The sequence below is a fragment of the Convolutriloba macropyga genome, chromosome 9 (assembly GCF_964194025.1).
Source record: "Convolutriloba macropyga chromosome 9, txConMacr16.3, whole genome shotgun sequence".
Lineage (NCBI taxonomy): Eukaryota > Metazoa > Xenacoelomorpha > Acoela > Convolutidae > Convolutriloba > Convolutriloba macropyga.
In genome coordinates this window covers 22,016,596-22,032,716 of record NC_134476.1, presented here as the reverse complement: position 1 = coordinate 22,032,716, position 16,121 = coordinate 22,016,596, and the positions used below count along the sequence as shown (strand labels likewise).

General features: G+C 34.6%; 1 protein-coding gene across 1 annotated transcript in view; it reads left to right on the top strand.

Moving 5' to 3' along the window:
• LOC142346155 (uncharacterized) overlaps positions 1-16,121 on the top strand; it is a 132,420-nt gene that overhangs the window by 113,311 nt on the left and 2,988 nt on the right. The window contains exons 18-19 of the mRNA XM_075398664.1: positions 3,997-4,195; positions 15,789-15,962. Coding sequence (XP_075254779.1) covers positions 3,997-4,195; positions 15,789-15,962 — 373 coding nt within the window. The remainder of the gene's footprint in view (positions 1-3,996; positions 4,196-15,788; positions 15,963-16,121) is intronic.

The following is a 16,121-nucleotide window of genomic DNA, read 5'->3' as shown; positions in this document are numbered from 1 at the left end:
ACTTTGTGAAAGACGGTTTTGTCTCCAAGTAGGACTGCACTTTGCCTAATGGTAGCTTGCTCTGATTATGTAAGCGTTTTGTGCTTCCATAGGAAGCTGGTCCTTTTAAATAAAGTTGTTCTAAACGTTTTACCTCAGGAGAAGAAAGACCATTTCTTTTGACTGGTCTCTTTTTTGTCTGTCGTTTCGTCACTTGTTTCTTCGTAATCTCTTGTTGGGTTTGATTTGGATCCACTACTGCGGGGTTTTTCTCGGCTTGGGTAGAATTCTTGTTCACTTTCTGACGAATTTTCCAAGATTTGCTTGGCATAAGTGTTTGCAACTAAATGTGGTGATATATCGAGAGCAGTCAAAATTTTTGAGTACTTTTTAATGTCAATTTTTTTTGTGCTTTGCTGTAAATTATACAAAAAAGTAGAAACTTTAACGCCCAGTGGTTCTTTATTGATATGAAGTACATCGTTTCCTCCAATGAAAATGACGTCAGATTGCATAATGTGTTCAAGTAAGATTTCAGATCGCTTAATTTTGTTTTTCTCCATTGGTTCAAGTTCAGATATTATAGACTCAAATTGAGAAATTTTTTGTTTCTTTAATATTGGTTCAATCTCACTGTCTTCGCTGACTGGTTTTGATGTTTCTTCTTTAGTAGCCTCCTTGTTTTCGTAAACACTGCTCATAGTTTCAACAGGCTTTTCTTCTTTTTGTGATTTTTCAGATGGATTCCTTTGAAATAGTGATAGTTGAGCTGCCTTCTGTTCATAATTAGGGTTTTCCAAAATTTCATTTTTTACAGGTTGATGTGACAAAAACATTCGTTTTGGAATTAAAATGAATTCTTCCGTATGCATTATTCTTTTGTCAAGTATCGATAGCAAGAAAATCCAACAATTCTCACCAATTCTGTTTCTTTGGCTAAAAGTTTCCTCTTTAGTTTCAAACTTGTTTGATTAGATAATAGTGTTTTGAATGATTTCTCGTAACCTTCTAATTTGGTTTTATTAACTGGAACGTTTCCATTGACAATATTGAGTAAGCACTCGCAAAGGAATTTAATGAACTTATTTGGGGCTGTCTTGATTATTTTTCCTACTTTTGAGTCCGATGTATCTAGCATCTGCCGCAGCATACATAGTTCTTTCTCTCTCATCAGTTAAGTTGGTGATAACAGCTTTAGCTGATGGAAGATAGAAAATTGATGGACCTGGAGGAACAATATTTGAACAGTAACGTAAGACGTCGGATGTTTTTGGATCTAAGTCGATTAACAAATGACCAAACTGCTTCCTGATTGCTAGCTCATAACTTTCCTTCAAAAATTGTGTGTTATTCAGTTGTCGACCAATAAAATTAATTTGCTGTGTGTCTCGTGGTGATTTGAACAAAATTATGTGTGTTGTATTCAAATCAATTGTTCTAGACCATTTGCTCTGTTGAAACAAGTTGTGTTTAACATATATCACACTAATGTTTCTATGTCGCCCCGCAGTTGCTAATTTAGAAAACTCCTTGTCGTTGAAAATTTCTTCACATGAATCGTCAAAAACAAGCAGACAGTTTTCTAACTCTGAAACGAGTTCAAAACCAGAAAACTGTTTGAATTCTACGTTCAATTTTTTCTCTAATGACTGATAATTTGGCTGATCATGCTGATAAAAATATAAGATTTTTTGAAACTCTGGAGAAAAAGTGCCATGTAGTAACATTTTGAAAATCAGCTCAGTTTTTCCGCAACACGATGGCCCGCAAACAGCCATGAACAACCTGTCAGAAGTTGAAATTATTTTCTTCATAACTTGGGATTAGGAAGAGCGTACCCAACTGTGCACGAGAGTAGAGAAAACCAAAATGTTGATTCTTCGCAATCAAGTTTGAAAAAGACAAATTTGATCAGAGAAACAGTTATGAGAAATATTATTATTGAAATTTGTGTAAAATATACCACTTCTGATCGAGGTAATCTCGAAATACAGAACCTCCAAGACTGTCTTTCTTGGTGCTCGGCGTCGAAAACCAAGTCAGTTATACCTCCGCCCGAATCCAACTGATCTTCTGCTTGACTCATTTTAAAAATATATTTGTGAAAAATCAATTGCAAACTTGTTACAAAATTATCCAGCGATATATATTTCATACAACACATATTCAGAGTCTTTGTCATCATTTCTGTAAGTGATTGTATAGTTTGCATTTATTGAGTCTACTTTATCTCTGAAAACAATGGACTCTACATCGTTTTCTTTCACCCGCCGCTTGATTTCTTTGGGAAGACTCTCATCGTCCAGAGACATCAGAATTGGTACTGCACGCTTGGGCATAGGTAAAGGGGTTTGTTTCAGTCTTTGCATTTTCTCTTGTATAGACATGGTACAATTGAAAGTATTCCACAAGAGAAAGATATTTCTTAAAAGCTTCTATTTCAGCGCCACCACACACAACCTGCTGTTTTCTCAGAATTGTTTGTCCACGAGAGTCAATTCTTTCCTCCTTGACTAGTGTTACAGTCAATTGATTGTCGGGCGCTATGCAACTGTAGACTGTCAAACTTGGAGATAAACTCACTTGAAGCAGTGATGGATTTGTCTTCTCTGGACGTCGATTCATTCATCAACCAGTGATAGAACAACAGGGCTTTCTTCCTCGCGCAATGCCTGCTCTTCTGTCTTTTTGGGCAACTCAGTGCATGTAGGTTGCAAACAGGAGTTTCACGATACAACTTCAAATGTTCAACTTTTGGACAAGACAATATCTCTAAATTTATTACGTTTTTTTGAAGTAGTTCCGTGAGAGTACTTGTTTTCTCTTTGCCCTTGGCGTAAAATACCGCTAATGGAAATCGAAGAATAATGCTGTCTATGATTTGTTGCAAATAGCAGTAAGGATATTCTCCGGTTTCCCAGAGGAGACCGTGCAAAAACTTAGAAACCCACTTGTAAGACTTTTGATCACTTGACGAGAGCGTTCTGTATGAATTGGGAGGTAGAAAAGAAATTATGTCGATAAAGTTCTCAGTAGCAATAGCAAGTTCTTTAACTATGAAGCCAGATTTATTCCAAAAACCTTCAAAGTCGAGAACAACCGCTCGTGATTTTAGCATTCCAACATACTGAACAATCGTCCTTTGAAAGTTTTCGCGTAAAGACAAAATGCAAGGCCGGTCACGTGACCAAGATACTCGTTTGTTACTGGACAAGGTAAAACGTATGAGTAACCCGGTCCTTTTTCGCTAAACTCATAAACGAAACCCGCAGCGTCATGAAGAATAGCATGCAATCTCAAAATTTTGAAAGATTTGAAATATTTGTCCAGCGACGAATTATCAATACCAATTATTCCCCCATAGGGACGAAGTTTAAGAGCAATGTCAAGATCAATGTTGGGATCCAAATGCAAACAAGTTGCTAAAAAGTACACAAATCTTTCTCCATAATCAGGATAATTTTCTTTCAAAAATAAATAGTTTTCGTGAATACTTTTTATGTCTACCGTCGCAATCGTTGATGCCATTCCCTTCACCAAAGTTTTTCAAAATGAATTTATTTTTTCCTTACTTGCCTCCCCAATTGTTTTGTCCTCGCGCTTCGCTCTTCCCCCATATTGTTTCCGTACATGTAAATACATTAACTTTTTTCACCATGCAAATAATCCATACGATATTATCCCATGTAATAATCCATACGCCATAAAACTAAATTTAGACTATCCGCATGCATACCCTATTATCCCATGGCTAAGGATCATTCCATATTATCCACATGCAAATCTATACCCTATTATCCCCATGCAAATCTATACCCTATTATCCCCATGCAAATCTATACCCTATTATCCCCATGCAAATCTATACCCTATTATCCCCATGCAAATCTATACCCTATTATCCCCATGCAAATCTATACCCTATTATCCCCATGGCATGATAACCCCCCCTTTCCCAGTGCTCCCTATATTTACTACTCTTATCTGGAATTAAGTCAGACAGGGGGTAACTTCCAGGTTGGACTTCAACTATCAGCGCAATGGTTTGGTCCCTGGAACGTGCCACACCCTATCTCTGGAAGTGAGATCCAGGGGCTCTTATCCGCAGTTGACTCAATTGTCCTATTTGAAGGGCACTGTGCCAGCTGCTCCTCTGGAAGACGATCCAGGAGGTGTCAGGAACCACTTCAAGCTCTCATTTGGAGACTCAGAGACAGTAAGTTTTCACCCTAGTCCAGAAGACCGAACAAAAACGACGCAAGAAAAGTTCGGTATATTTGGTTTTCCACGTAATAAATCGTCGGTATGTTCGGCTTGTTTGGTATGTTCGGTAGGTTGCAACAATACACATTTCAATTAGATAAAGCGTGATATAGAGGTGTGTGATTGACTGTGAAATGATAAAAAAAAGTTTGATTCCAGCCTCCCAGCCTGAGGCTGTCTGTGTGAGGATGAGCTGTTACTTAATCATAGATGCAGGTTGACCATAGCCAGTTTGAAAATGAGCTCCATTTTTTTGAAAACTCAGCGCATTTTAGCACAATATTTTCTGGTGAAATGATAGTACCTTGTGAAGGTTGCCCGCACTTAACACATGTCAATTACAAAACTGGGCAATTCTAATTGCAGGTCCAGGTATCAGTACTGACTCAGAGCTATGATCATAACACATTTCAGAACTGTACGTCTTCTGCATGTCTTGGCCAAGGCTTGGCAATTCTTAATCCAATTCTCGACAATCAAGAATAACCAAAAAATAACCAAAAATAGCCGACAAAAATCATATAAAGTAAATAAAAAAGCGTCAAAAATAGCCGGAAAAGGTCCAAAACAGCAAAAAAAACGTCAAAAAATCCTCGCGTCCATCCCCAATCTGCAGGTGACCTGAACATCTCTTCCATTCCTCCCAAACCAAACCCTACCCCCTCCCAACCCATCGTTTGACAACCCCCTCATTGCTTGACGCCACCCCCGTCTCTCTCTCTCTCTCTCTCTCTCTCTCTCTCTCTCTCTCTCTCTCTCTCTCTCTCTCTCACAAACACATACACACACACCCACTCCAGTCCCCCTAGTGATAGCATCTCTAAGCCCCAGCTCGCTACTAACAAAACCAAACGCTCGCTGGTAGTTTGAGATTAATTCGACCCACGTAAAACTGTTGAAAAAAGGCCTAGAAGCACCCATTATGCACCCATTATGGACCCATTGTGGACCCATTATGGACCCATTATGGACCCATTTGAACTCCTGGGGTCCCATTTAGATAGTACTGATTTATTTAGGGTTGAAGTTCGGTACGGGTGCAGACAAAAAAGTGGCCATAGACAACAAAAAGAGTGATCATGCTCAATAAAATGAAATTGTTGGGAATAACAGAAAAAGAAAGCTGAGAGCAGGCTACTGTTATATCCGCTGCAGACTAAAAACCAAATGCTGCTCCGCAGCATCTTTTGCCGAAATTTTTGTATCAAAATTATTGCAGAATTTTTGCAGAAACTTTGCAGATCGTTTTCCAAGTTTTCTTGTTTCTCACAAAAACAGTGACGTCTACTACTGTGCAAGCAACATTATTCTTCTAATTGCTCTTTTGCTTGGTTTCTGTGTGTGGGCACTTGATATAGATGAAACAGAAATTGAATTTCAAAAATTTGAAAATTCCTCGTTAAGATTTACTTTCACTTGGGTAATGTATATTTTGTTATTTGACCTAATATTAATATTTTGTTTAAGTTGACGGACTTTTTTGTTTAAATAAGTGTTTAGCAAGTGGTTGAGCTAAATGAAGACCAGAGAGGAGCGTGATTTTCTAATAATGCGGCATTTTGAGAAGAGACGAGAATAAAATGTGAGAAAAAGTTTCGCAAAGCAACCAAAATTTTATGGGGAAATTTTATATTTTTTTAAATTCTTTTCAGTTTCTTCCGTGAAAATTGGTTCTTCTGAACGATGTTAACATACAATTTTACTTCTGGAGATTTTTTTGTCATCTCATTCATCTATTAGTTTTTTAGCCGCAATCTTGGGCAATTTTTATTATATCACTGTCTAAGGTAATTTTTGCATTTTTTTTGCTCTTTTTCGAGGTTGTTGGTGTCGAGGGTATTTTTTTTATTGAATTTAGTATTACTTTGTGATTTTTTACTTTTGATATGATTCATCTCAATTTACGTTATATTAAAGAAAAGTGACAAAAATAGTGTAAATTTTTGCGCTGTCTTTAATCAGTGACCGAAATTTTTGCTCAATTGTAGATTTTTTGACGTCTTTTTGCTTCATTTTTCTGCTTTTCTGACTTTCAGTACATTTTTATTGTCTTTTTACTTCAAGTTATAGGGTTACCGTTAACAGATAAAAAAAATTGATTGAACAGATTTTCATAAATAAATCAAACTTGCAATTTTTTTTGCAGTTTTTGTCTTTTTCTCTGTTTCTTTGATATTGTTGCGTTTAGGCGTCATGTGGGGCCCAATGAATAAACAAGAACTATTTCTTAAAGTTGGGAAAAATTTCGAGGTTGTTACAAAAATTTTGCCAGATTTTAAATTATTGTTATTACTTTTCAAATTTTTGCTCGGGTTTCCTTCTTTCTGGAGACGTATTGTTTCTTTTCAAACAATAGTCAATTGACGAACATAAACCAACTATATCAGACATTTGGTTATAAACAAAGCTTTGTTGCGACTTGTGATAAATTTCCAAGAATATGTATTTAGATTTTGTTTTTCCTTCTAAATTATATCCTCCGTTTGTTGTCTCAAATAGAATCGTTTAACGAAGTAAAAATCTTTATTAGTGTAGTTAGCGGATAACCAGGTTGTAAGTTAAGTTTGAGCTCAAGTCGATGCCACAATCTTCCGTTTGTTATAATCCGTTCACGCATTTGTTCACAAAATTTGATGTCACTGAGAAGTCAAATTGGAATAGTAATTTCCGTCACTGTAAGTAAAGACAGAAAAAGAGAATGAGGTTTCAAGCGCTAATAATTTTCAGACAGCGCTCATTTCAGAATTCAATATGAAGTTACTGTTTTATTTCTCCTAAAACATCATTGAAATTTTCCGTTTTGCACCGAATTGTTCACTTTAGTGACTTTTCACATAGAACATCCTTAAGTCTGACAGGTTTCAAAATGAGAAGTGAACAAAAGTAGTTAAAGGATTCATATAGTGGCTACTGGTTTTGATGATTTTACTACTACTACTTGTTTTCAAAACTTGCTGAAAAATTTTTCAGTTTTTGATAATAATAATAATAATAATAAATTGTTTTCAAGTAAGTTGGCATTGCTGTACAAACTAGGCCGCACAGAACCGCCACTTACTTGATAGGTCATCAAAAGGTCAGATGGTCCTCGTCAAGTGATGCCAGTAGCAGTACTAAGAAACTTTAAAAGACAGATTGTCAGATGCTAAAGATGCTAAGGATTTGAAATGATCGGCTCAATATATTAACGAAACTAATTGTTGGTTATTGCTAATGTAATTGTCTCTATAACTAAACTGATAACGTTTCAATTCTTTTTTACTCAAGATTTGTACTTCTGAAATGAAATTGGGGTTAAATTTTAATATAAAATTTAACAATTTTCTTATTCTTACTCCTAGTCGTTTAGGGCTAAGTCCACTAACCGCGTTTGTACTTTTTAACTGACGGGATGATGTTCTTTTTAACTCAACTGACTCTATTTCTTTCTTTGTTATAAGCAAATTTAGACTATTTATTTCGCATTCTGATCTAAGTATCTCTGTTAGTTTTTTAAACAGTTCAAAAATGTGCAAATCTTTGATCGAATGCATTTTATACTTTTCTCGATTTTGCAGTGTTGACTCCGTTTTTCTCTTTTTAAAAATGGTTCTGGCAATTTGTTTTACTTTTGCTTCTAGAGGCTGAAGTGTTGTCTTGCTACTGGTTCCGTAGACTAAAACACCATAATTTAGTATTGGTTGTACGTAAACTTTATATGTTACAAGAAGCTGTGCAGTTGTTAAAATTGATCTCAATTTATAAAACAATCCAGAAAATTTGGACAGTTTCGCACATAATTCGAGGATATGCCGATTAAAATTAAGTTTTTCGTCAATATGTACTCCTAAGTATTTTAAAGACGTTTTTTGACAGATTGCATCATTCTGCAAAATTATCTCTTGTTGAGAAGATTTTCTGATTGCGTTCAAATTCACAAGATGCGTTTTTTCTAAATTGAGTGTCAGTTTGTTTTGCAAAAAAAAGTCGGCTACAGATTCTAATGACTTCTCAAATTTTTCTTTACTTAAATACACACTTTGCTTCAAAACAGCGTCATCAGCAAACAAAATTGCAGTTGAGTCACCGCAGAACTCCTGAATATCATTTATATAAACTAGAAAGAGCAGTGGTCCTAGCACCGAGCCCTGCGGCACTCCATATTCTATTGGTAAGAATTCCGACCTAAACTCAACCGATTTGACTCATTGTTGTCTGTCACTCAGATAAGATTTCAGTAATTTATTTACAGGTCCTCTCTTTCCTATGTTTTCTAGCTTTTAAAGGAGCAAATTTTGTTCAACTGTATCAAATGCTTTCTTCAGATCTATGAAGACAGCCTTCACTTCTTTAAATCCATTTTCCCAGTCTTCTCTGATTCCCTCGAGGAAATTAACTAATGCATCAGTAGTCCCTCTTTTTTGTCGGAACCCAAATTGATTTTTATTAAGCAAATCATATTTCTCGAGGAATGCGGTCATTCGATCACAGAGTAATTTTTCTAGTATTTTTCCAATCGTTGGTAATAAACTAATTAGCCTGTAGTTCTGAGCTTCGTAAGCATTCCCGCACTTATGTATAGGAATTACTACTGCTTTTTTCAAACATTTTGGGAAAGTTCCTTTTTCGAAACACTTATTGACTAGAAACGTCAATGTAGGAACTATAGCATTTTCTATTTTTTTAAGTATAAAGTTGTTGAGACCGTCACAATCAGTGCTATAATTATTTTTCAATTTTTTAATGACTAGTGATATTTCGGCTTCATTTGCTGAGGTCAAAAACATGCTGTTTAAAGTTCTTTTTTGTCTTCCGTTTTTTCCAGGATCAATTAATTTATTCGATAAAATTTTTCCGATAGCTGTGAAGTAAATGTTGAAACCTTCAACCTGTTTCTCTGACAACTCTTCTTGTTCTTTTTGCGTATTTCCACTCAATGTTCTCATTGTATTAAAAAAGCTGCTGGAACTCTTTTGTGCGTTTCTGTGCAACATTTTCTGATAATAGATTCTTTTGTTTTCTTTTATTTTCTTTCTCATTTTATTCCTGATTTTATTGAACTTCTCCTTGTTTTTATTATTTTTGTGTCTCAAGAACGTCTGGAATAAGCTCTGTTTTTTTGCTGCTAAATTTTTTATACTGTTGTCAATCCAATTTGGTTGCTGAGAAGGTTTTGATTTTTTCAATGGAATGTAATTGTCAACTTCCTCAATGATAGCCTCTTGAAACTTTTCAAAAGCAAGATCACAATCCAAAGTAAAAAAGTGCGACATAAGTCTGCCTAATTTGTCTCTTATTTTAAGAACCATTTTTTTCTAAAATTAAGTGGTTTTCAAGAGCCGTCCAATCCCTGTAAACTTTGTTTTTCAGTGGTACAGTCTTTTCCACGTATTCAGAGAACACGATTTGGACAGTATAGTGATCCGTTACAGCTGACTTGATGATTTCAATTTCTACTGTCTTCGAGCAGTAAACTACGTCAATATTAGTTCTCGACTTTGCGCTTTCTCTAGTATACCCAACGTTAGACATATTCCTTAAGTTGTAAGAACTAAAAATGTCTTTTAATTTTGTAAGCTTGATGTTATTGCTACTATGGTCAATGTTAAAATCTCCGCAAACAATGTGTAACCGTTCCGGTTCCGGAGTTAGTTCTTCAAAAAACATCTGCAAAGTTTCCGATATTTCATTTATACTTGTATTTGGTTTGATATAGATCACTGTTAATAAAAAACTTTTGGCATTTTTTTATGTTGATTTTCACAGTTAGAATTTGAATACTGGTACAGCCAAACTTTTTAATACTTGTTTGTTCTAAATCCAATCTTACAAAGATCCCAACCCCTCCTCCTTTAGAGGTATTTCGGTTGCTTGTAGCAATCTCCTGGTAGCCATCAAAGTTAACGCACTTTGTGTTAGATTGGTCCTTAAGCCACGTTTCCGTCAAACATGTTGCTAAAGGTTGACTCTCCTGTTGTTTTATCAACACTTCAAACTCGTTCAAATTTTTGTAGATCGATCTGATGTTTTGCAAGATTATTTTGTTTGCACTCATTTTGAATTTTTTTTCCCTTGAACACATTACCAATTTTTAATTCTCTATCAGGGTTTCAAATGCATTTTTGTCAAACCTAAAAAAGAGAGAAATCTAAAACTTGTAAATTTGGACAAAAGATAGAGTAAAAAGAAAAAAGAAGAAAAAAAAATCAATTTGAATGTATGAATGTGAATGACCGCGGATATCGCAGGCCTCCACAATAAAAAAACTGAGTTTATTTCTTTTTCTAACCTAATTTAATTTCAGAGTTGCGGATATCGCAAACTTTGACTTTTTAATTCTAAAAAAAATTCTTTTAATGAAAACCCTAAAAGTGCAAATCATCTAAGGCAGCTTTGTCTGCGGATATCGCTAGACATATATTGCCACTAAAACATTTTAAAATTTCCATCTAAATTGTCTCTTTGCTGCGCATACTGTAAGCAGGAAGGGGTTTGATTTTTCTACGTAAGGCGACAGGTATACCCCTAAAATTTTCTCATCTTACCATTCAGCTGCGAATATCGCGAGCTAAAAGGACAATGAGAACTTGCTAGGACAATGAGAAATAGGACAATGAGATAAGAAGTCTAAAATGAAAGAAGACATATGCCTTAAACTTACTACCATCCCATCTTGCTGCGAATATTGCGAGCAAAATGAATGAGTAGGAACATTATAGTCTCATTGTTTTAGTACTGCTACTGTGTGCGGTTATTATGAAATTTACTACAAAAAATTATTTAATAATCAGAACAAAAAATTTCCACTGTTAATGTATGGAGTTACGCTATGGAGTTCATTTTTTCACTGGTCTCTTGTTATCAGGTGAAAACCTCTCTTGACCCTTTTCACATGAGAGCTCTTCCGCTTCCTTCATAAATTTTCGCTTGTTGCGTCCACTCTCCCGTAAAACAGGATTTTGGATTTTATTCAATTCGTCCACGTTATTTACTGCTCTAAAGGATGTTTCATTTTGCAGATTCTTAACCATAACTGACACTGTACAATTTTTTTGTTGACGTAATCATTCCCATTTTCTTCGCCTCACTGTTTATTTATGCTTCATATTTAGGCAGTCTTTCATTAATGTATAAATTAAGATTATTTAATGGACTCCTGATATTCTTAAGTTTCCTCTTTGCACCAAAAACCCTATCTTTTTCGTCAAAATAGACAAACCTGCAGATCACTGACTCTGGGCATCCATTTGCTGCGGTGCCGGGTAATATATGACTTGCTTTAATTCTGTTTTCGTCCAGTTTGATATTCAGAAAATTTTCAAAAAATTTCAATGCGTTTCGCAACACATTTCGACTGTCTCTTGAGTCAAAGGGTGGATTGCAGATTATAACACAGTCCTTGCTTGTGTAACGTTCCTGAGCTCTCAGTCTGTCGTTTATTTCAACCTGTTTTTTTTCGAGATCAATAATTTTTCGTTCCTGTTTTTTGTTCGTGTCTATTAAATCGGACACTACTTTCGATAGTTCATCAACTTTTTTAGTCAAAACAGTATCACCACTCATACCTGTTGCAGTATTTGAAAAATCGCTGGAAGATACTTCACCATCCATGTTGTTGCATTTCTTCCTCAGTAATTGATAAATGCTCTTTAATAAATAAATCAAAGGGTAATTGTTCAAGGAAATAAAATAAATTACTCAACTTTCATTTGGTTTTTACTGAAATTTCCAATGCTTTTTACTTAAAGAATAAGAGGAAGTTACAATAGGGTGGATATAAACTGTACTTCTTTAAAGCGCACTTTGTCGATAATTTAATGTTCTCTTGACTGTCTTATTTTTTAATCTCTTTAATGACGAGTCGTAACGACTTTCTACTGGGGCATAAATGAAGATTAGTGCTGGTTTCCGTTCATAACGACTAGTTTTAGGAGTCTTTCCCATTATGCCTTCCCCGCGAAACTATAGTTCCCTCATTAAAGTACATACGCCAAAATTGGGGGTCTAAATGTAATATGACTAATAACTTGGCGGGGCTATACTTGGAAATATACCTAATATTCTTTACTTAGTCATAAAGCTAACACTTTTTTTTTGCTTTGTGAACTAAGCTATAATATAAAATTTACTTTATTTTAAAATTTCCGTTTAATTTCAATGCTCTTTCTTAGTCAAACAGTTTGCTCAAATGTAAAAAAACAGTTTTTATTTAATTTGGTTCCTTTGATTGTTTCGTTTCTTTTTACTTATCACTGGGTCATATTAATACTAGATGTCACCACATGGTGTTTCATAATTAAACAAGGCACAATATAATGTCTTAATGGTTTTAGAGAGTTTTTCCGAGATACAGATAAGGTGACATTATCTGGTATATATTTATTTTAAAAATGCCAGTGTGTCTGGGTGTGTAAATAATATGCATCCACTAGGTTTTTGATTTTCACCAATGCTTTTAAGTTTTTTTTGTTTTGTTGCTTAGTCTCAATATGAAGAGGCTTTGTTGGCTATAAATGCATTTTGGGATAAATTAATTGGACATGGTTAGGCGTCTGAATACTCATGTACGTGATTGAATGGCTGGCACCTCGGGTCGATATTTGATTAAAAAAATAATGTAAGATTAGTGGTGAATAGTGGTGGAAAAAAAACTTTTTTCACCCCGAAGCCCCGGCACCTTTTAACGTTCAGTGCGGTGAATTTTTGCGGTTTTTATTGGTGAATTTTTTTTCCGCCGCATTCACCGGATTTCTTACAAAAAAGAAACTCCCGTACAAAGGTTCGAACCTCTCACCTCCTGCATGTCATCAACTTCCTATTTTCCTATTCCACTTCACCATCTGTCACTTAATTCAACGCTATTTCCTGCGAATTTATTATAAGCGTTGAAATTAGCGCGGTGAATATTTGTAAGATTTGCAATTTTAGCGGTGAAAAATTTTTTTTTCGCCGCATTCTGCCGGTAGCTGCAAAAATTTTTTAATGCATTTTGGTGGTAGCGATGAAAAATTTACTTTTATCGCTTAAGCGGTGAAAAATTTTTCACCGCTTAAAAGTTTTTTTTATCGCATTCATCGCATTGAACGCAAATCTTACATTTTTACTCAAATTCACCGCAAGTCTTACATCTTGTAGCAATTTTTAACGGCGACACCTCGACCAGGGAATGTTTCAAAGACAAATTCAGTTTCTCATAATTATTATCTTTCAGAATATGATTTGTTCATTCTACTGTGCGTAAGATTGTGTGTTTTTCATAACCTCAGAGAGTTGCCCTTCTTTTGTCAATAACAATAAAGTTTTGGTTTTGATTCAATTTCTTGGACTTTAATTTATGGCTTACTTAAAAAAAATAGTATGCTTTTATTATTATAAATAACTGGCTGCTAATGCATTAGTTTCACAAATACCCCAAAAAATATGTGACCTGTAAATTTTTGCTGAAATTTCTAAAAACTGTAAACTATTTTGTTTATATTTTGTTTAATTTTTTTTCAATTATTGATTTGTGTTTACTAAGCAAGGACGAACAATTAGTTATTCATTCATTTCTCCACGAAAAACGTCGGAGGCCAATTTTTTTTTCACACAATCGAGTCAAAGACCTCATTATTAAATATAGTTCATTTGTTTTTAATCTGTTTTCCCGCGAAAATCTAATTCTTGTTAAATATTGGTGCCTTTTCGAAAGATGAAAAAATTGTGGGTTGCAAAATGATATTTAAGGCCTGCTTAAAAAACCATTATTAAACGTAAAATTTTATGATCAATAATCTTACGGACAGTTTTGAGATAAATTAATTTTGTCTGAAATTCATGAAAATTTTCAAGTTACAATCCGAAGGGTTCTGTTTTGTTTTTCTGGATGGCAAGTACTCTGTTCACGTCAGTCACAATTTAGACTGGCTAGTCTTGATTTTTTTAGTAAAATTTAATGCACGAAAAATATTGTGTTCACCTTAACTCCCGCCAACAAGGCTTGCTTCATATGTGCTTCGAATTTCCGCGTGGGTACTTGAAACCTTTACTTTTCTTAGGGAGCCGTAACCACTGAGCTAAGTGGCTTTTCTGGTAATTACCCAAAACCTAACTTAAGAATAAGGAGCGTATAAAAGTATGACTTTATGTTGGTCAGACCTAACTTTGGTGCATGAGTATTTATCACACTATACAGCAAAAAATTAGCATAGGCAAATGGTATGACCTGAATATAATTGTATTGAAAAAAAACTGCACATAGTGGAACTTGAAATATTCTGGAGATGCAATTTTTTAGAGCTGAATTTAATTTTTACTCTTGAAATATGCTGGTTTAGCGCTAAAGTGCTCTGAGACTCTAGTCCGGGAAGATATGTAGTTTTTTTTGTTGAAAATTTTCAAAAAATAATTGAGGTTTGGAATTCATGGAACAAAACCGATTGAGTTGCCTTTTTGTACACCAAAAAATTTAAAAATGAGATTTGCTTTTTCCAAAAATATTTTTCAAATAGTCTGTCTCAGCGGTACCATATTTTACAAATTTTTGTTAAAATTTTATTATAGGTTGATTAAGGATGTAATCTCTTTGGTAATGACACTATTGATAAATGGTATGCTCTACAAGGAAATGCAATTGGATGGGAAAATTATGATGCAGAGTTTTTTGCAAGGAAAATCCTTCTTCCATAAATTACTCTGATCTAAGTGAAAAACTCACATCGTTCTGGGCAAGATAAGAAAATGAAGCTGTGTAACCGTCGGTTTCAATTCAAATCATTAAACAATGGTGTTAATATTTGGAAATGTAGATTTTTCGAACCCAAATTATCAGCAACTAACAAAAAAACTTTCATAATTAACTGCAGGCATCTAACATAATACTTTCATTACATTGCTTCTAGATTTCTTCACCAGATTTTCCTCATGTTTTTCAGCAGATTATATCTGTTTCGAAACGTTTTAATGCAAAAATTTGGTTTTCATAAATTGTGCAAGGGTTTTTTCTACATGAAAAACTTTTCGATTTAGATACTATTGTCGGAAAATAATATTTGGGACCAAACTGGATCTGATAATCAAGAATTTTGTCTTGAGACTGTTTTAAAAAGAATTTCAATCAATATTCGAACATTGATTGAAATTCTTTTTGAAACAGTCTCAAGACAAAAATCTTGATTATCAGTATCTTTTTTCTTTTTTAATGATAGCTATTTGGGAAATCATTTCAATGCATATTAGTAGTACAGCTTACTAAACAAGTTTTACAAAAAAATCAAAATCACATTTTACGCGAGATAATTTGCAGCAGGATTTAATGAAAACCAATCTTTAATTGTATTGAAGGGTATCCTTTTGGGCAGCTATTTTTAGATACATTTCTATTCAAAGCATAAAGATGAATAGAAGAGGTGAATCAGATGCTAGCTTTTCTTCTCCTGAATGCGACTAATCAAGAGTTTTTATGCTAAAATAAGCAAAAATCATAAACTACTCTTCTCGAATGTCATTTTTATGATTGTACAGATCGGAAGTTAACAAACTGTGCATTTAATCATTAATAATGGCAACAAAATTATTTCAAATTTCAGACGGTTGCAACTGAGAAGGCACTCTTCTTTGATTGGTATCAAATTGGCCAAGTTGAGTACTATGGAGTAGTGATAGCAAAGCTGGGCTCAGCTGGAACATTTACTGTTAACCCAAATACTGGAACGTGGACGCAGTTCAGACAACTCAACTTAAAAGCTGGCGAGTCATACGAGGTAAGATAGGAGAGGGGATATGCTCACCACTCTCACTAACAGCCAATGGAACAAGCTGTCATTTTTGGTCTATTAAAAAGTTCCTGTTTGAGATATTACTATGACTACAGTACGCTTTCATTTGTTATCCGTGTTAAACTTGACGTGGATAAGGCTTGT